At 38.1% G+C, this 21624-nt stretch overlaps 1 protein-coding gene across 1 annotated transcript in view; it reads right to left on the bottom strand.

The window, feature by feature from the left end:
- Window positions 1-21624, bottom strand: part of cdh11 (cadherin 11, type 2, OB-cadherin (osteoblast)) — an 89293-nt gene that overhangs the window by 28856 nt on the left and 38813 nt on the right. The window contains exons 3-5 of the mRNA XM_005733668.1: window positions 3786-4200; window positions 1747-1886; window positions 782-1076 (exon numbers count right to left, since the gene is read on the bottom strand). Coding sequence (XP_005733725.1) covers window positions 782-1076; window positions 1747-1886; window positions 3786-3936 — 586 coding nt within the window. The 5' untranslated portion in view covers window positions 3937-4200. The remainder of the gene's footprint in view (window positions 1-781; window positions 1077-1746; window positions 1887-3785; window positions 4201-21624) is intronic.

Here is a 21624-nt window from a genome sequence, read left to right as displayed (position 1 = left end):
AAAAATGAAATAACTGTACAACACAAATTAGAATGAAGGGTAAATTTAACTGGGAAAGAATAAGATAAAATTCAACATTCATTCATTCAATTCATTCAACATTAATAAATGAAAACAATGACAGTGAAATTCTATATTATATTTATTTATCACTTTGTATTTAATTTATGTCAAAATTCATTTGTGGTTGTTTTTGTGGGGTTTGTTTGTTTTTGTTTTTTATAGTGAAGACTATGAACAGTAGTTTGGGTCATCTCTGATTTTGTTTAAATGTGCTATATTAGCACAAGGAAGAAGATGTAACTTGAAATAGGGACAATGCCTTTTGAAAGGCTTACAGATAAACCAATAAAATATTGAAAAAGTCTCCAGTCTGGGGACTTTGTATAGATAGCCAGGCTTCATAGATTTACAATGATATGGAGAAAAAAGACCTCCAAACCTGCTAAAGAACCGGTAAAGTAAAAGGTAGCCATTTGGGACTAATTGTGTTTATCCATTATCTTTCTTTGTCACCATCCCTCACTCCTTGATGACGGTACAAATATTTTCCCAATATTGCGTGAATATGATTTAAAGTCCCCCAAATTGTATGTTTACCAACTGTACCAAACTTTTCTGAAGCTTTTCTGTGTCTAATATAACTTTCTTCTTACCAGCTGTAGATTTCTTAGACTTTTAAGCATTCTTTAATGTATCCCTTCCCTGTTTTCTTTGACTTTGTCTCAATACAAAACCTTGCTTCCCCCACATTTCTCTTAATGTTTCTTTTGCTACTTACCAACATTGGACATCTCAGGCACCCTGGCATAGTACGGCCCATGTGGAAACTCAGGAGGGTTATCGTTGATGTCCTGAACTTTCACTATGAACTCTGATGGCGGCTCCAGAGGCTTATTAGTGTCTCTTGCCACAGCCTGGGCTGTTAACGTGTATTGGGCCTGCTCCTCACGGTCCAGAGTTTTTGTGGCGTGGATGTTGCCTGTCTTGTCATCAATGACAAAGATTGTTCCTGCACCTTCACCGGACAGGATGTACTTGATATTTCCATCGCCTGAGTCAACATCTGAGTGGAGCTGAAAAAATGGAGACCAAAACTGAATTTAGCTTGAATTACATGCACATATTTCAATATATGTGAAACTTGAAGAGAAAGAGAGAGAGACTAGCAGTTCCACATAAAGGCAGAAAGTCTGGTCAAAAGGCAAATTTGGAAGACACAGACTAGCTTGGCTGCCTGGCAGATGCCAGATGAGGTTGCAATTTCCCAAGTCTACAAACTAAAGTGAGCGAGTGACTGGGATAGACAGGCTGGAAATGCTGCATGTTAGATGGGCACACACTAATAAATTACTGACTTAAAATATTATTATAAAAATGAAGAATGTTCAACATTCAATTAAACTCTTGTTCTTCCTTTATAGCTCCTAGACTTTGAAATATGGTGCTCTGTAAACATCATTTGTTGTTTGTTATGAGAGCCGCTGCTCAGTTTGAGCGATGGTGTTGTTCTGGAGGAGTACCACCAATCATCTTCACCCTTGAATGAGAACATGACCTCTTTCATTTTTCTGTCTTTATCCCACTCTCTCTTTGATAAATGCTAAAACCACATTTAAATCCTGCTGTCAGGTTGCACACCATGACTGCCACTGGAGGGCAACGTGGCTTTTAATTAAACAGTTATTCAGAGGCTAATTTTGTTTGAAGAAGGATTCTCTTTTTAAATTGCACTGTTATACTCACCCTGCCCACCAGCACTGGGTCAGGTCCAGTGTACTCCTCAATGACAAAGAACTGATTCCAGACCCATCCTCGTTTGGACCTGTGGAGTACTTGGCCTTCCTTTCCAACCTTTTGTTTGTGTCTGTGTAGCGACAAGTGACCTACAAATACAAAAACACCAGTATACATATATTTATATATATATAAACCACACCTATAGTTATCCAGTTATAACCAAAACCTTTTAGTTAATTTAATTATAGTCCACAACATGTTTATTATGAATTGTAATTTCATGGTTAAACGTTAAATAGACGGCCACATTCTGTATGTTATGTTGAATGAATTATCACCACAACAGCTGTTATGTTATATTTTGGATATTTTTTTTGTTTTGTTTTTGTTGATTTTCCAGTATTTTTTAGTAAGCTCAAAAGTGTGTGAGAGGGAGTAAGCAGAGTGGCCTGTTTTGGAAGTGTGGATCATTGGTTCAAATCCCAGCTGAAAAATGTGGGTGGACTGTATGAAGAACAGATGCTTTAATGGGTCGATTTTTATGTGGAATCTTCACAAGTCACTTAACCTCTTTTTGTTGTAGTGAAACTCCACAGTGGCTAGAAGGAGCAGTCTGTGGTTGCAGTGAGCAGTAGCAATGTTTGAACATGTGGAAGAATTACCATTAATATTTAAATATTAAAGAGAAAATAATGAAGAAAAAAAAGATTGTTTTTGAACATAATTGCATGTTGGCAGTGTGTCTAGAGAGGGGAAAAATAAAGAATGTGTCCAAAAGAACTTTTAATTTTTTTCAGGCTCTTGTGAGTTTCCTTGGAGTCTTCAGCTGTTGTCTGCAATGCTCAGCATACATCTGCACACACTTCCGGCACCTGAGATGGTGATATATAACCAAAACAATAGCATAATACTCTTAAGGATGTTTTGGTTAGTGTGGATAATCTGACCGTTAGCTTTATGGTTGTGCTCAAGGCCAGGGCCTTCTGATTATTGTAAAGTTGAGTCAGAATTGCAAGTTTTTAGATAATGAAACTCAGCTGACTTTATAGGCCTTACATTTTTATTCTCTTCTAACTTTCTCTGCTTACCTTTACTCATATTTAATACAGCTGAATTCAAATAAACCTGATCCTATTTGCATATTTTTCAGATTCTGTTGACAGATAACAGAGCAAGTATGAAATAGTGACTGAAATGCACCCCATTATACCTAAGCTATTTCCAAGCTGCTGTTCTGCACTGTTAGAATGCTGATTTTATAACAACCTTGTCATTTGACAGATTCACCAGGCACATCAGTTTAAGACAACTACTGTGTGCTGTGATTTAGGAGGAACTTACATGTAAAATGAGTTACTCAGATTGAATGTTAGAAGCGTCAGAACGTCTTTTTTTTTCTTTTTTTCTTCTTCTCTCTTTCATGTCTACATCAGCTGACATGCGGTCCTGCCTTGTTGTGGAAGGGACAGCAGTACTAAATTTGCATTTAAAGCTACAGACTGTGAAACTGTTAATTTGGAATAAGGCTGAAATAAGGTATATACTTACTTGACAGAGTACCTAATTGGTTTGTATTCTGAGCTAGAACACAAAATGTTTTGGGGGTAATGTATTATATATTAGGTTGATGAAATGGGTTTAATATGATATTTAATAATACATTAACTACAAGGCATAACTTGATAGATCACATATCTATGAATCTGAGGATCATCTCGCTGGATGACCCGGTTATACAAAATATTTAGGAAGATGCTCAGTGCAAACTTTAAATGTAGTGAGTTCTCAAATCCCTCATGTGATTATAACAGTTACATTTATAAAAAGGAATTATTTCTGTATCAGTTGCTGTACCAAGACTGCCAAGACTTTGCAATGCTGCATGAAGAAATTCACAAAAGGTAAAAATCTGACAGATCTAATTGATCATTTTAAAATATGAAACTAACACAACCTCTGAAAAGATGAGCAAAATGTTGTTTTTCGGATGTTCACAGTTATGAATTTATGCTGCAAGATTACGTTGAAGTATTGCTTTGTCATACCTGGATGTCTGTGTCTGTGTCCCCTTTGATCCAAGGAAGCATTTCCTTTCCGAGTTCCTAATGCAACGCTACAAAGTGCAGAAACTCCCAGCAACACCAGGAAGATCCTCAGTAGCCCGAGGCCCTGCCGCTTCATCATCAGCATTGCCATCTTGACAAACCTTTGAAACTGTGCACTTTGCTCCGCCCCCTACTTTCTGATTCCTCTCAGTGGAGCTCTGCTCCCACTGAGGTGGTATCTTGCTTTTTTTAACCAAAATGTTGTTGATGAGCTTCCTAGTTCATTAGCTGAAATGGGGCCTGTTGTAGATACTCATCACCAGCTTGCCACGTCACTGCCTTTCTTCGTTTAGCTTTTCTGCCTTCTTTTTCTCCTCTCACAGTTTGTGTTGTCTTATTCTTCTTGCCAAACAGCCTGAAAGAGAGCGAAAGGAAAGCAGGTTTGGTCAGTGACACAAAAATAGTCAAAACAAACAAGCAAACAAAATATTTGCAGGCAAATATGGTTTGATGGTTTATTAAAATTCATGATTCCCAAACGGATACATTTCAATCAGACTAAATGCTCAGGTAAAACCTGGTCACTATTTACAGCTCTTTTGGATACACTGACAGCATCATGCCATTTAATAGATCAAATCTATTAAAAAGCACACAGGTGATGACTCAACTATGCCAATAGGAGTGATACATTTTTTGATTTGTCCATCTGTAGTGGTGAGCTGTAAAGTAAACTGCTTGGTCATTACAAGAAAAGACTCGATGAATGTCAGCAGAAAGCAATGACTGTAGTTTTAAAAAGAAATCTGTGGATATGAGAATGTTGCAAAGTAGATTTAATAAGAGCAATGAAAAAATGTATTCAATCTTCACCTAGAGAGAGACTAGAGAGGACTGGATCTGCAGTGAAGCATCATAGGTTTTGCTCTGCTGCATTTCTTAATATCTGATTTAACCATAATATATGAAAACATAGTTTGTCTATCACTTTATTACACCAGCAAACCAAAAGTTGAACTAATATGTGATGGATTCAACTTAACTCCATTCATTATATATAGCCCTACAACAGACAGGTAGATTTTATCTGCAAAGATAAGTGAAAGTGTTTGTTAAAAAAATAACCGAACCACTCTATTTTTACTTGTGCTACTATGCCATTACAAGAAAAGCTGGAGCCACTAGAATGCAAAAGGCAAATGTCATTTTAAGCAACCAATTAGCACAGACGATAAATACAGAATCTTTTTATCTGTTGTCTTCAGTTTGGTTTATGATGTTCTGTTCATGACAGAAGAGAGATGGCAGTCTTTGAAGGTAAAACATTGAGAGAAAAAAAAAGGTCAAACAAAAGACAACAAAGTTTACTCAAGTGCAAATGTGCAAACAAGTGTGTCTAATTATTCTTCACTTAAGAAAATAATATCACTAAACTGAACCACACTAAAACCGCTTTTTCCCCAGCCAGTGGTTATATATTGATGCGCCATTTGCACCAACATGAGTAAGTCACCTGGCACACTTGAGAGGTGATTTGTGATGCAATTGCACATCGTCCGTGCAGCGATGCACGTAGGCCTACTACTGCCTACTACTGTACCAGTGCAGTACCAGTACCAGTTAGAGTGACTGAACTAGAGGTGCTAGTAATCTTTTAATTCTAACTGTAAATTCCGTACTGTGCTTCTTATTTTTCTTGGCATGGACCAATTGAGCAAAATTTGTATATGCACATGTGAATGTGTTTCTGTGTGGGTGTTTAATATTCAATAGATCAGTAGATGAGAAAATTCCCCCAGGGCTCATTGGCTCATGCTGACCACATGACCAGCCAACCAGGAAGTGTTGACAGTTAATCCCATACCGGCTCATCATCTGGCTAATTATCCTCGAGTCCTCTGATTGATGCACATATCTGTGTGTGGGTGTGTATGCATGTGTGTTTGTGCCTGTCTTTCATTTATTTGTAAACCCTCGGAGCTGTTTTTTCTTTCACAGCTTGCCTTGAAAAATGGTGCCTTGATAAAAACATATCTGCGACTAAACCTGTGAAAATAAGGAATAATTTTTCGGAAAATTCTTTAAGCTGAAAAATTGCCTGATAATTGCCAGAAAAAAATTCTTAATTGTACAGTTATAGTAATAAATAGCTGTAAAATCGAAATAAATAATGGTTGTTGACATCTTGTATTTAATAGAGAATAAGTTAGAACTTTAAAAACAGCAAAACAACAACAAAAACCCCGTAAATAATGAACTCTCGTTTGCACTTGTTGTGCGACGAGCTGACACCTGCTATGCAGAATCTATTAACAGGACCTCAAACTGTCATTGATGTGTCAAATTAAGTGTCAGCTTTATTTAACAAGTAAAAATAAATCAAGTCCAAAATAAATTGCTTTCCCCAGTATCCCGGTTCCCTGCTACAAGTCCGCTGTTATTTTTCTGAATAACTGTCAGATGCGTGTCAGGTCAAACACAAGAAAAAAATAACAGACTAGATTGATAGCAGCAGACAGAGTGACAGCTCAGGAATGATCAGTGTGTATGCCAGCATGATATTGTGTGGTTTGCTTGGTGACAAATAAGTGACCCCACTGTCAAATTCAAACAAAGCACCTTTAAAAATACAGATTTTTTGCAACTTTTCTCTCTGTTTATTTAGTTTTTATTTATATAGTGAGTTCAGATGAGTTTGTTGGAGCACCCCTTCAAATTAACTGAAAAATCATATTGATATCTTGCAAAGCTGTGGAGCTTCATGAAGTAGGTTCTTACTTTACTAAAACTTTCTCTCCATCTATTCAGATGCGTTGAGATCTGATTGTTACTCTCCTTCTTAGACATTAGCTAGTGGTAGAAGGAAACAATATATTTGACAAATTCCAGTCTGCACTGAAACAGCATTATTAAATTACGAATGGCACTGGTCTCATATTGCTGTCATCATACTTCATACATACACTTAGAAATTCATATAAACCCATGTATGTATGTCCTCCTCTGCACCCCTTGTATGTGGAGTCCCCCAGGGATCTATCCTCGGACCAGTTCTGTTCTCACTATACAAGTTATCCCTGAGCCACCTGCTTGATAGTTTCAAAGGCATATTATTGCTATGCTAATGATACACGGCTGTAATTTTCAGTTGAGCCTAATAACCTCAACAGCCTTCCCTACCTTAATGAATGTGCTCTCTGCCATTACTAACTGGACATCTTTAATTGCCCTTCATTTTAATTCTGGCAAAACTGAAGCTCTTCCTTTGACCCAGACAATTTCTAAGGAGGTCAGTCAGTACCTTTACCCCCTCACGTGCATTGGAAGTCATCGGCTAAGACCCTATGTCTCTTCGCCGATATTTGAAATTTGAACCTGAAATTTAAAAACTCATCAAGTATTGTTTCTTTCTTTTAAGAAACTTTGCAACTTTGGTTATTTTAATGTATTTTTCAGTCATCCCTTGACCATTTTCAGTTAGTCCAGAATGGACAGACTGCTAACAAAAATTTGCCAGTGTACACATATTACACCTCTTCCTGGTGTGCTTTAATGGCTTTCTGTAATAAAAGCCATTTTAAAGTTGTATTCATAACATATAAAGCCCTATGTGGATAGGCCTGGGATACGAATCAGGGCTACTGAAACCTTATAACAGCAGTTGACCTCCCAGAAGAGCTCATCAAGGTCTTTTAATTGTTCCATGATCTTATTTTAAAACCAGAAGTTCTTCCGTGTTTGAGGTTGCAGCACCTAAACTTTGGAACAACCTCTTAGACTTGTAGGTCGGCTAAATGTGTGGTTTGCTTTAAATGACAGCTGAAAACGTTTTATTTTAAATGCGTGCTTTTGTTGAAATGTGAAGCACTTTGTTCTTGAAAAGAAGTGCTTTATAAATAAAGTTATAATTAGTAGTAGTAGTATTTAACCAATGAAGCCCAGCTATCAGGGACAGACAGCATAGGGAAAATCAGCTCAGTGTTAGAGAAGCTGAAGCAGTTGGATGGATGAGCTGGTACTGAAAATATGTTACATGGTTATAAGGCCACACATTGGTAGAAACAGTACAAAACAGACAAGAAATGCATCAGAAAAGAACACGCTCCTTGCTTACTTGTTCAGGATTTTAAATCCACATTGTTTGCAGGAAAGTCTGAACACAGAAATCCTCTGAACAGTGTTTACAAAAGCTGCTCCATATGCTAACCACCTTCATCATGAAGTTAACAGATGTGAAACAATCCTGTAGAGTTGCACTCAAAAGTGTACCAAACTGTTACTCTCACACATTTTCCTGAAAACAAAATTCTCTCACTATTGATTTTTAGTCATTTTTTTATTGGGAATATTTTTTTCTGTTTAAAATAATACTATTTCTTAAAATAAAACCCAAACCGTTCTTGAAGATTAAGAGCGCCAGTCTATTTAAAAATTAGATCAACTTCACAATTTATTGAATTTATATAATACTACATGGCCGTACCTTCTATGACTCATATTCGTTTGCTGTTTTCTTAAGTTTTCCGATATCTCAAATGGCTGACGGTGCGAGACACAGAGAGAAAGCGAGAGAAGCAGAAAACGCAGCGCTGAAACAGACAGTGATAATGACTCCCCAGGGCAAGCATGCCTTTTGGCCAGACCGTTTCCTATGTCTAGAATACATGACTCAAGAGTCACGTTAGAATAGTGAACAGCATACTTGAGTTTGTGTGTGTTTGTATATGTGTGTGTGAACGCATATGCACTGTTCCCTTGGGGTTAGTAGAGATGCTGTTAATCCATGAGTCAAGTGTTTGAGTAGGCTACTGTGATTCATTGGCTAACATGAGAGTGTAGCTCCACACACTGTGTGTGTATGTGTGCGTGTTTGTGTGAGTGTGTTGAATGTGTCACACAGAGGTCAGAGCATAGGGTTAAAATAAATCAATGTGACATGTCCTCACTCAACAGGGGGGATATTTGCCTGTTTAAGAGTCTGAATATGTCTCTAAAGATGTTTGTATTTATATCTAATGGTGTGCTGTGAATGTGCATCTGTGTATATGACTGTCTGTGATTATGCAATCTTATTAATGTGGGCTGTTATGACTGAAAACCCCAAAGTGTGTTTACTATTTCTTTTCTTATAGTGACTAAAGTGAGCGCCGAGACAAACAGAATAAGTTCAGCGGTCTGCTTAGATTTTGCTCTTCTGATATTGACTTTTTGAAATTTGACTTGGTTCATTAATATTTATATTTCTTTACTTTTAACCAGAACTCATTATAATATGGAACACACTGTGTGACGATTAGGAGTCAAATTCTTTAAGACTGAGATTTTGGGTCTTTTGTAGAAGTAGATGTTGAATAAAAAGTGTTTTTTCCCTCTCGCTCTCTATTGAAATGCACACAGGTTGTTTCTCATGCTGTGTCTCTTTAGTCAGAGTAGCTGTACTGGCTGCCCTACTGGAATCACAGCTAGTACCTCCAGAACTGAAGCGAGGCACAAAAGAGATTTCCACCAAGTAAAGAGCTGAAAGGCGACAATTACTCCACAGTAATAAATGTAATGCAGTACTTTAAGCAGTCGATGCTGAAATCTTTAGTAACTAAGTAAATAAATAAATGAAAGTTCATTACTTTATCGAGTCATTGGAAAGCTTTACTCCTTTGTTGGACATTGATAAGTAAAAATGGAAATATAAACTGGGACAAATACACAATTTCATTAAACATTTCCCCAAAACAAACTTCTCAGCCGCTGTAATTAATCATTGTATTGCTGTGTTAGACACAGGAGACTTGTCTTTGTAATGTCACCATTAAATAAAACCCGAGTATGTACTTATTTTTCTCTCTGTCACTGCCTCTTCCTTTCTCCTCACACTCTGTCATTGTTTCTCTGCACTGTGCTTCCAATGCTTTCCCTCCTTTGTAAGCCAAACGTCGACAGCAGCCAAAAGAACATTGGACAACGTCTGTGAAGTATAGAGGAGGGGAAAAAATAGTCTTGACCCCACTTTTTTTCTCCTCGGTCTTCTCAAACTTTCCCTCACTGCTTTTCTCTCTAAGGGTCAGTGACAATAAAGGTGATTCATTCGTGTATGAAGGTGTATATACACCTCTCTGTAGCGTAGTGCACGGTTTGTGATTGTGCATGTAGCTGACAGTGTGGGTCTTTTCTTGCCTTTTCCTCCGTGTCTCCACGTATTGCCTGTGCTGGGTAGGTGTAGGCAAACAATGGTCTCACTGTTCCTCGTGTGAAAAACGTGAACAAAAGGAATAAGACATACACGAGGAATGAAGGAGAAGGAATGAGATAGGTTTATATGTGCTGTATTTTTTCCCCTTTGCGGCAGCTTCCCTTTTCACATTGGGCAAAGCCTTTCAGCGTGGTTTTGTAAATCAAAAGCCGTCTGAATCATCGAAGAAAGAAAAAAGAGAAGACGCACAGTCAGGCATTTTTTAATTATTATCTTTGCATGTAAAGACAATGGATGTTGACTGTGACAAACTCTGTTGGCATGATGTTTGAAGTTTTAGCACATTTTAGCTGCAATGACTTGTGCAACTTCTATGTAATCCAGATGCAGACACGCATTTGTAAAGTCGCTGTTTTGGACCGACCTCGGTCAACAGCGGCCATCCCTGAGCTATGACACTAAAGGATTATGTCTGAATTAGCTAAGTAGCCGGCATGAAACAGAAGTGGATGCAGAATGTGCTGCTTGCACCCACATCATAGCCCGAAGGCGACATTTGTCCCTTTTGTGTTCTCACAGATACTGTGTCATTGTTAGTTCTTGCCATGTTGGTGTCATTCGCCATGGTGTTTAGCCTCCTGACAGAAAACAAGGTGCCGTCACAGCAGAAAACTGTGTCACCTCATTGCTTTAAACTAAGTCAAAGCAACATCTCTTAATTGTTTTAGATTTGAATCATTTTAGGTTCACACAGTTTTTGCCCCGCTTGATTGGATAGTTAACTGTGACATCTGTGTTATAGATATGACAGACAATGCAACTTCACCCCCATGTGTCATCATTGCACCATGTAAATTAACATTTAAGGTCTTGCCTGAGGAGGTCCACTCAAGGACACCACAAAAATACAACAGTTGACTGTTGCCAAAACCAAACTATAACCACTGGACCCCTCTGTAACCCTGCACGCTATTCGAGCCAGATGTGATACATTTTTTTCCACATATATGCTGGGATGTGAAAGGGGGTCAAGGGAGGTTTAAAAAGAGATTTTCTCTTACTGTAAAAATCCACTCCTACTCTCCCATACAAATCAATCCCTTCACTGTGCTGTGGCAGACATAAAGCTTTGGACTGTAAAGTTTTTTTCTCCTCCTTCTTCCTTTTTTTGTTGTAAACTCTGGCTCCTTGAAGTGACATATTCAACAAGGAGAGATTTGATAAGACAAAGTATAGATGAGATGAAACGGGACAGAGCAGGAGGAAGGAGGGAGACGGAGAGAGAAAAACAGCTAACAGAAATAAACAGGGTTTGTGTTTGAGTCCAACCGTCGTTTGAATTTTACACAAATTTTTGAGATGCTGCAAATATTTAACCCTGTTATTATTATTTCTCCCCAAAATGTGCAATACATTACTTAGACTACAAAGTGTGATTATATGGAAACTGCAGATTACTGAGTGAGAGCCAAAGAAGTGAGTGCACAGAAAGCTAAAAGGTACAAAGACAGAGAGTCAGTGTATTAAAGTTCACTTTGGGGATCTTATTTCGGTTACCGGGTCTTTGTGGTCTGTTAAAAGCTTAAAAACAGAGCGGTGCTGAAAACAGACACCCAGCGTTTAGCTCACACCACGAAACCTGAGGCTTAATTGCCTTTCAATTAGAGGAACTAATAGGTGTGCATGTGTGTGTCTGTGTGTGGTGAGGCAATTACAAAGAAAGCTCCAAAGCTTTCTCAGCATTCACGAAAATAGGTATTAATGAGAGGCTAACAACTCTCTCTCTCTCACACACACACACACAAAGGACGCAGTCTTCGCTTTGAGTGTGTGTCTGTGCATGTGTATGTGTAGGCTGCTGATTTCTATTAAGCCATTAGTGAGATTCAAGTGCTAATTACCACCCACAAGAGCCCACGTTTGCCATTTTCACACATGTGCACACGCACGCACACTTGCTTTATGTACAGATCTTTAAAATCTTTAATCAACCACATTTCAACATCATTAATATCAAATTACTTGGAAAAGAATGTAGTAATGACTGTCCCGGCCCTATGAGATCCACAACGTGGATTTCTAAATTATATGCATTAGCTAATTGAATCATTATGTAATGGCGTTATGGTGCAGTTTATGTGATGCTTTCTTAACGCTTCTGCTTCATGAGACATTTGGCTTTAACAGAAAAGTCTGGGAAGAGAATGAAAGACATCAATCAAAGAGCAACAATTTGGATTTGATCTTGTGTGGCTTTTAACGAGCGAGTGGCACACAACACAAAGACCGAGCGTAAGACGCATGGAATGCTGCACAGACCACAATCCCTGACGCTGATAATTCCACAGTTAGAGGTGCGTGACGCAGCGGAAAAACAAGCATCAATGCACCGCTAGTAGATTTGGTAAGGATAAACATTAGTCTCAACCAAATCCTGTCACCTGGTATCCATCTCTCTGAAGCTAATGTGCTTCTTGTCATGGAGCTTTGATAGGTTTTTGATGGAGAGAACAGTCTGCAGAGGTTCAATTTCCACAGTGAAGCAGATCTGTTTCCTCTTGGAAGACAAAAACATCTTCCGCAAGGACACTGATGCCATCGTTGGGAAAGAGCTGAGTCACTGTGAATGAATATGGGCTCATTTTGCTTTGAAGGAATTAAACAGTGTGGCTCTTGGGGAGCAGCTTGTAAGAAAAGGTCAATGATCTGAGGAAAAGATTAGTAATATGCGTTTTTCTTGTTCTTGTTTGCTCTGGTATTGCTCCAGGAAGCAAGAAGTTAGAATATACAATCACTTCTTTGTACCAGAGTGATTAAAAAAGCTTTGTAAACTTTCCACTTCTGCCATTTCTTGTTCTTGTCAGCTGTGCTTTGACTTGATCTTTATTTTTTTGTGAACTCTTCCCGCGATCCTTGTGTCTGCGTAGCCAGAAAGCCATGCAAACGACACCAGAGCAGGACCATAAATTCAGCCACAGGCAGAGAGAAACCTGTTACCAATCTTCATCATCATTTGAAGATACAGCAGCCAAAGTGTCCAATCATTGCTTTATGGCTCCCAATAACACTTCTGCACCGGATGTCAGTAACGGGTTTATAGGGGTACAGCTGAGTCATATCTTAGTTTAGACCAATTATAGAGAAACATATTTTCGATGTGCAGACTTCTGAACGGTAGGTTGTTGTTGTTTCATCCTGTCTGTTTCAGTTTAGTTTTAAAGCTGTAGAGAGCTCGTAATACTCGGAATATAGAAAGATATGGATCCACTTACTTTGTTGGCATTCTCTGTGTTTTGACAGTTAGCAGTAGCACAGTTATGTTCATTTAATGAATAAAATTAACTGAACTTAGAGGAATACATTGGAAGCTACAACAAAGTCATGGTAGCATGTGTGAATTTCAAGAATGAAATGAACAAAGCTGAAAATGAAGAAGAAAAACAATGTGCTGACAGCTCTGACATTTATATATATTTTTTGATTTTTGCATTCAGCTAGCTAGCATCTAATTAAGTCTGATTCACATCCACAGCTAATTTATTCTGTCAAAAGAATTTTAGTTCATAAAGATAACACTCAGTTTACATGAAAACATTTTTGTTTTGATTAGCATCCTCGTTTACTCCTTATCGTGTTAATTTGAAAATGATTATAAATCATGTGCAATCACAACATGTTTTCTGTGATGAGTGGAAGGTTGCGTTTTACATCGCTCCGATGTCATGTTCTGTGCATTTAAACATACTCTGTTCTCTGCTGCTTTAAATCACTTGATTCATCCCTATCACAACAGCTGCCTTGTAGTTTCATAACTTGTGTTCATCAAGAGATAAACTGATTGCAACATACAACGAGAATTTCTCTCGCAAAGAGCTGATTGTGGTACCAATACAATTTTATTTTTTTTATTTAGTTAGAAACATTCTTGTACATTAAATACTGAATCCATAGTTTTTGGGCACAGTGTAACAACAGCTGCTGCTGCTGCTGTCGACATCTTGCTTTTATAAAACAAGTCAACAAATTTATAGAAGAAAAAATCATAACGGCAACATAAACAAAGGCGATAATGGGGTGAATGTTTCAGCAGGGTGCATCACTCTGTTGTTCCTGATTTGGCCTTTAATTTCATAAGGAAATCCTTCAGGGTGAAAAGAAGTTAATGACTCAACCAATCAACTCTCTCTGCTCTTCCAAATGAGCAACCAGAATAGACAGTAAAACAACGGGCGAGCTGATGAGATGCAGTTAAGCTCGAGGCAAGACAATGCAGTTCCAATTAGCCTGCTGACCACCGTTTATTGGCTCTTGGTTTGCATGGGAATGCCCTCTTCAGGCTTAAACTTTGTGTCCGAGTCCCTTTATTTCTGACATTGGGACTGTCTGTAAATACCTTGCAGTGACAACTGTGTTCCAATTGTCTTGGTAATCATTTAAACATAAATCCTTATGAATGTGGTTGAGAAATTAATCTTTAATTAAACAACAATCAAATTCTTCCTCTCTATCTCGCCTTGTCCTTCTTTCACTCTGCTATTGTTTCTTATTGTTTTTCTTTCTATATTTTCCTCTGCTTCGGCTCGCTACATCTGTCCCTTTTATTCCTTTCCTGTTTCAGTTTTCTGCCACAGTCCAGTAGGATCCATTGTGGCAAAATATAGCTTTGCAATACAGCTCCAGAATGACACTGTAATTACTGCAGTAGACTTAAAAATGTACTCAGCCACAAAACATGAGCAGAGCCTCACAGGTTTGCTTCATTTTCATTTTTGTTTATCCAGTTTTTTCTTTTATCTCTCACTCGGGAAAATGGCTCCTCAGATGCAGCCAGATATTTCTCTCACGCGGCTATCAAACAGCCCCATTATTGTTTGCTATGTACACGCTCGCATATGGTTTAAGGGATTGAAGTACTTCAAAAACAAGTCATTGAGGACATCTGTAGAGGTTTAGAGTTCACAGTCAGACACAATCTACATCACAAGAGATTCATGACACTGTCACTGTATCCTTTAATCAGAGAGCTAGGCAAAGATAAGACAGATGAGTGTGATGGCGGGGTGGGGGTGGGGTCATGTCAAGACTAACACAGAAAGAAAAAGGGACTAGTCAAGAAAAGCTTCTACTCATTGTAAGAATAGAAATACAAAATTACACAGCTGCTGGAATAGAAATGGAAAAGGGAGTAAACTTTGAGGAATGCATTAAAAAAAAAGCAAGCAAAACTGAAACTTTGTGCCTCTCGCTCTATCTGACTCGGTTTCTTTGTGTGTGTGTGGTTTCTTTTCTCCCCCCCACTAAATGAGGAGGAGAAAGAGAGACAGGGCAGGAAACGGTGGCGTCTGGAATCGATTTGAGGTTAAAGGAAAAATAAAATACTTTGGATTCTTAAAGGCTTGAGGAGCAGGGACAGATGACCGCAAAGAAATGAAGAAAGGTAGGAGAGAGAGAAGAGGCCACATAACCACAAGTTTAAAAAGAAACCCAACATAAAATAAGGGGATACAAAGCTAGCATAAAGGATTTAGACCACTGCAAAAGATCTCTGAGCTCACCATAAGTATAGTGGAAGAAAAACTTGTGTTGTGTCTTTAAAGCACAACAACACAAACAGTTATACAAGACATTTGGAGAACTGTGATTTACACTCATGTCTCCCAAAAAGTTGATTCTGTTCAGTGAAAGAAACGTTTGTCACTCTTCCAAGTGACTTCTTCAACAAATCTCCAACTTTGACAAGTTGGTGGTAGTGATAGAGTGCGAGTGAGTCAAAAAGAATGCGTATGTCCTAGGTTCTGTCACAGACTCCCGCAGCCGAGAAAGAAACATTAAAGGGTAAAATTGCTTCTGATATTAAGGAAACAGTAGAGAAAATATTTTATATGCACACACATGTTTAGGACACGGTATATAACTTGTGTGAAGGAAGTGAGGGTGAAGGTTGAATGGGAGAGACTGCGAGTAACCTGAGACATTGCTGCAGTGCCTTGAGATTCACTTTAAAACCCATTTCACACTACAGCTGTAAAACTGTTTATTTTCTATCCAATTTCAACAGCAGTGTGTAAGCATCCAGCTCTTTACTGTGACAGCTTCTGTGATCCACACACATGCTGAGGTTTGTTTTGTGACAGGAGGATACAAACCGAGCTGAACAGGTGACAATGCAAAATGGAAAATAATAAACAATAATGATGAAATTTAAGGTAATCTTAAAGATAACTGTGCGCACGTCTTTGCAATAACTACTCTGCAATATTACTTTGAGTAGCTATAATGCATAATTTCATAGTTTCTGTATATTTCTTTTGAATTTTTCAGTAAGCAATCGTCAGTAAAGCTTGATCAATTTATCATCCAAAATTAGCTATTTGATGACCTCTTTAGATTGGTATTTATAACGGGTAATAAATCAAATTAAAAAATAAATAAAAGAAGAAGACAGGAGAAACACCATTCAACCATGCAGTGAGTTTATTTCGTCGACTAGAGGGCAGTCTTTGATGTTGATACATGCTTGGAATGACACAAACACAGCCATTGGCTGATCCGAGCAGAGCTGGTCAGATCATAACTAAGTAAATAAATTAATGCACATAATAATTTTAGGGAAAAACGTTTATGTTTTGTATGTTGAAAGAAACAAATACTGGTATCGGGCTTAAAAATATTTCACAAGTAAGGACAATCTGTTTTTTTGTAGTTTGGATAATCATTTATCATGAATAACACAATCAATGAGTTCGACTGGTAAAACTTTATCATTTTTTGAATGTGTGTTTTTAGTGGTACTGCATTATAACTCAACCTTAATTTTATATGTATACAGCTGAAGCTGTGAATCGGTACACTGCAGAGGACTACCGAAGCCGCCATTAACGGATCAGCAGGAAGCTAATTTATCTTATTAACAATGCTCGTTAAAGCGACCACGGCAATGAGTGCTGTTGTGTGTTATTGGCCCCGTGCAACAGTTACACAGCTGCCAAACAGTCGCAAATGGAGAACAAAGAGGCAGGTGAAAAGAACTAATACCGGCTTCAAGTCCACGAGAATCAAGTAGCATTATGAGGAAACAAATAATGCATAATGGTAAGAGAGAGAAATGAAGAGATCAAGTGAAATTGCCAAGCAGTAGGGAGGAAAAAAAAAAGAGGAAGAAAGAGAGCAACTGAGAGGGATTTGTGTCCAGCTAGGTTAGCCATGTGTGCTAGTGCTTTGGCAAGCTCAACGAGTGTTCCAGCATGATGAATAGAGACTAAAGATATTAGAATATGAGACAGAAAGAGAGAGATATCAAAGGGAGCCTGAGAGGATAGAAGGTGGAAATCCTCTTTTTTTCCATTCTTCCCCAAAGAGAAATGAGAGAGTTAATCCTCGGGGGCTTACATTTGTTTTTTTTTTTTCCCTCTCTATCTCTCTGTATTTCTGTATCTCTGCCTCCTGACATTTTCTTTGCTCCCTCCTGATTTTCACTTTGCCTCAATCTCATTCTCTGCTTGTAGTTCTCAGCTCTGTCTCTGTTAACAGTCATCCATATTTGCATCTCTTCTTCCAATCTTCCATATTCTTCTGTTGTTGAATTCCTCATTTCCCTGGATCCCTGTCTTTCTCTCTCTCATCCTTCTCTCTTCCCCTCCATCTCTCCGATTCTGTCCGGGATTTATGGGTTTATGATGCACGGTTTTGCACACATTTATCTGCTCATTCTTTCTGTTTCTTCTCACTCTTTTTTTTCTTTTCTTTCTTTTTTTTTTCTTTTTTTGCTCAGTTGTGTTTTGAGATGTGTGTTGATGCTTATAGGATATTTACATTCGATCTCTGCATGGTGTGCAGTGAAATGTAGTGACAGAACAAGAGAAAGAAACCGAGCAATGAAATGCAGAGCTGAACAGCTCAATGAAGAGCTGTGCAAGTTGAAACAGTTGTAACAGAGCAGTGAATACAAATTCAGGACACAATAAAACAGATAAATGCCAAAGCGGAGTAGAATGGAATTAAAATGAAAAGCCATCTAAGGTCTGTATTTAAGGGATCAGGAAAAATCTATTTATCTGTCATTTAAAATCTAAATCATAAAACTATGCCTCTGTCCGTCTGCCCATCCCATTTGAGCCACACGTAATGGGCGATCTATGTTTTAAAAGCAATAAAAAAAACAAAAAAACACGACATTTGGGTCATAAGGTATTGTTTTTTTTCTCTCGTTCTCGCGACAATCCAGTGCAGGTGGCTTTGTGATGGAAGGCTTGGTTGATCAAGCCGAGCCTGTAATCTCATATTGAAGGATAACTCCATTTCTTGCATCCTTTGAGCACCTAAAAGCAATTTCCCTCTCTTCCGAAATGCCATTTTCTCCTGATATTAGATCCCTTAAGCTTCAAAATTAAACATTGTTACCTGATGCAGTGTTCCCAAAGCTTTGATGATTGCATCATCACCTGTGTCACTATTTTATAAGCAATCATCAGTTGTCTGATTTTTCTCACAAAATCACACTGCAACAAAGAGGAACACCCCACTGCTCCTCAGTAAGAATTAGTAGGCACGCATTATTTGACCAACAAAGCTCGTTCTGTTTTTGTGTCTCAGCAAGCTCTCACACAGCCTTTATTATTTCACAAGATTATAGACAAGCAGGATTCATATTTTAAGGAACATTTATCGCTGAAAATGCTTAGTGGCTGAAACTGCAGAAATCACATAACAAGTCTGCTGTGTCACTGGGAAAAAAATGTCATAAATTGAAATGAGCAATTATGCCATTTGCTGAATAAATCAATTCACACACTCGTTTCATCATTTGTCACTTAGAGTGTCATCTAAAGGGGATAAAAAGCCCTCTCACTCTGTTCTAAAGCTGAGAAAGTCTGTCTCCAGGACTTCTGATACATCTTCATCAAGCTTGTTTTCAGCAGTTAAGCTGATAGTGTTATTCAGAACACTCACCAACAGTTTCCATAAAACTCAAACCAAGCAAATCCACTACCATTACTCAACTCAAACCTTCAGTATTTTGCTATTTTAGTGTGCAATATGGAGCAGCTTGGATAAGGATATTTGATTTTGAACTTTTAGTTCTTAGTACCAGTCAAAAGTAGATTTCAGGTGTTTACTCACTACTTACTCACATCTCAAACTGTCACTGTTGCAGCTCAGTAGATCTCGGGAATAATTTATTTGCACGCTAGCTGTTTGTGTTTTTCTGCAGGCTGGAATAGGGGTGTGCCTTTAAACTCTTCAGGTTTAGTATTTTATTGATGTGTGATTTTCTATATCTGGTTCTCAATCAGTCAGACAGCTGGATAATCAATACTGGTAGAGGACATTAAAACTCTGCGTGTGTGTGTTTGTGTAAATCCGTGGAAAGAAATCTCCTTGTCCCGAATTCCTGCTTCTTATCTGTCCTCCCAGACCCCCATCAGTGTCACATTTTAAAGATATATGAGCCTGATAGTTAATGAGTTTTAACAGCATTTTGCAGCTCTACTTTACACTCCCGGGAATGGCTTATCAGTACTGGGTTACACCTACCGCTGACTCTATGCTCACTGTGTTAACATTTATATTTTTCTCTGTTAAGAGCACAGTTTGTCTAACTTGTATGGCTTCTTTTAAAAGCAATATGTTAAGACTTTCCTTCAATCACACATTTGAGCTCTTTTGAGGAAAAAGGGAAATAATACATAATAATAATTGAATTAATCAGATGTCAGATGTACAGCTTCTGGTTGTTTTTGGGTGGTAGATCCTTGTATTTGTTGGGTGACATAATTCTCTTTGAATGATCATGAGCTCATGGCTTTTAAGATTATCCAGATCAAATGTCTATTATACCCAAATGCACAACTCGTATAGCAAAAATGCTGAGAAGTGCCATCATGAGCCCACTGGTGCACTTTGTGTATTGTAAACAGCAAATCAGATCATTACTTGATCAGAAAACTTTATCAATACATTGCGATGTAGATGTTTTGCAAAATTACGCTATTGTTTTGAAGGAATTCCCACTTCAATATTTCATTTTGGGATTGTTACACTGTCACTGGACCTCATCTGCAATGATGCTGTTGTAAGCATTATAGTTTGTTAGTTTCTGCTTGAAAAATATGCATTTGAGTCAAAGAATGCGCTTCGTGTAAACAAAGCCAAAGTATACATCAACAGCTTGGACTCTCATGAGAAATCCCAACTAATACTTGAAACTACAATGTGTCTCATTGAACCTAAAACAGTTGTGCTGACGATTGTGCAGCAGAAGTTTGCAGCTCTGCTGCCTGACAAGATTAATTCTCCCAAGCCTCAAGCCTTTGGATGAGGCAAAGCTCTGTGGCTGCACTGGCGGTAAGCTGAAATAGAGTGTAATTTAGAAACTATCTCCCCGTATCATAAAAAAGCAAAACGAGTGAAGAGGGAAAATGAATGCTAGTCCTAATGTCCTGCTTTCTCTCTGTGTGAAACTGGTATGGAATGAGAAAAAAAAAAAGCAACTGAAAAAAATAGCCCAGGGCAGCCACATGCGTGGACATATAGCCATATAAAAACAGAATAAATTAGTTTTTTTCTTTTAGAAGGAATAGGCTGAGAGAGAGAGAGAGAGAGCGAGTAAAAGAGACCTGCGTGTGACCTGAGAATCTTTCAGATACACGTTTTAGTGCAATTTCAGGTTTTTTTATTTTATAATGCTGAGGCACACATTGTGAGAACCCTGTCAATAAATTGTCATAGTGACAGAAGAGGTCATCTGGATATGTGTCTTCTATTATAGAAAGTGTGCTCAGATGCTGATTTAGAGGTCAAAAGGTTAAACATCCAATCAGCGCACAGCATAGCTAAAACCTTTTGAAACCAAGGCTCATAATGAGTTACGAGCATAATCAATAGTTGTGACTGGAGACACCATTCATTGGAAGCCACAAAGCAAATTTACGCAGATTGAGATGAAGGGAAAAATTTATGTCCAGTTTTAAAACCCATACAGACCCTGTGGTCCAGTAATAACAGAACAATTGGTTTATCAAATTTAACTTTTGAAATGTATCGTTTTCCTTAAAAACACTCCAAATAGGCCTTTTTTACCCTGAATATGTAAATGTTTTTAAGCCATCAGGCTTCTCAAATTGCTTGCCCTTCATCATCCATGGCATCTCAGTTCTTTTAGGCTTCATCAAATAATTCAAGCATTTGTTTTTATTGTTTTTGGGTCCTTCTGCATATTTCTCTTTTTCCCGTCTGCAGCCTGCAATTGAATGATTAGACTGTGCCATTCTGGAATCGGCTTGTCAGCCTGCTAGCCACAGATAAGCACATTCACGATCGATTAGATCTGCCTTTAATCTATTCAACTTTTTCCAGGCAAATAGAAAAATGCTTAGTATGGAAGATGTGAGGTGTGCGATACAGTGACTTTCAGAACATGTGCCCAAAGGGCAAATGCATTGTAAGCTACATTTTCAGGCATGAGATCACATTAAATATGAATTTTTACAAGTTCTCCTTAACAAGCTGCTGAAGGCAAATACAAGCTAAACATTTTTGAATAATTTTCTACTAATCATGAAGGATGGGGATCATTACTGAGAGAGATGGAGGCAAAACTGCAAAATGTCTAAATGAAAGAAAGAAAAGAAGATGGGAAGGGTGGGAAATTAA

This window comes from Pundamilia nyererei, unplaced genomic scaffold (genome assembly GCF_000239375.1).
Source record: "Pundamilia nyererei isolate P.nyererei 1_Seehausen unplaced genomic scaffold, PunNye1.0 scaffold00054, whole genome shotgun sequence".
In the NCBI taxonomy this organism is placed as follows: Eukaryota; Metazoa; Chordata; class Actinopteri; order Cichliformes; family Cichlidae; genus Pundamilia; species Pundamilia nyererei.
This window is presented reverse-complemented; position numbering and strand designations above follow the sequence as displayed.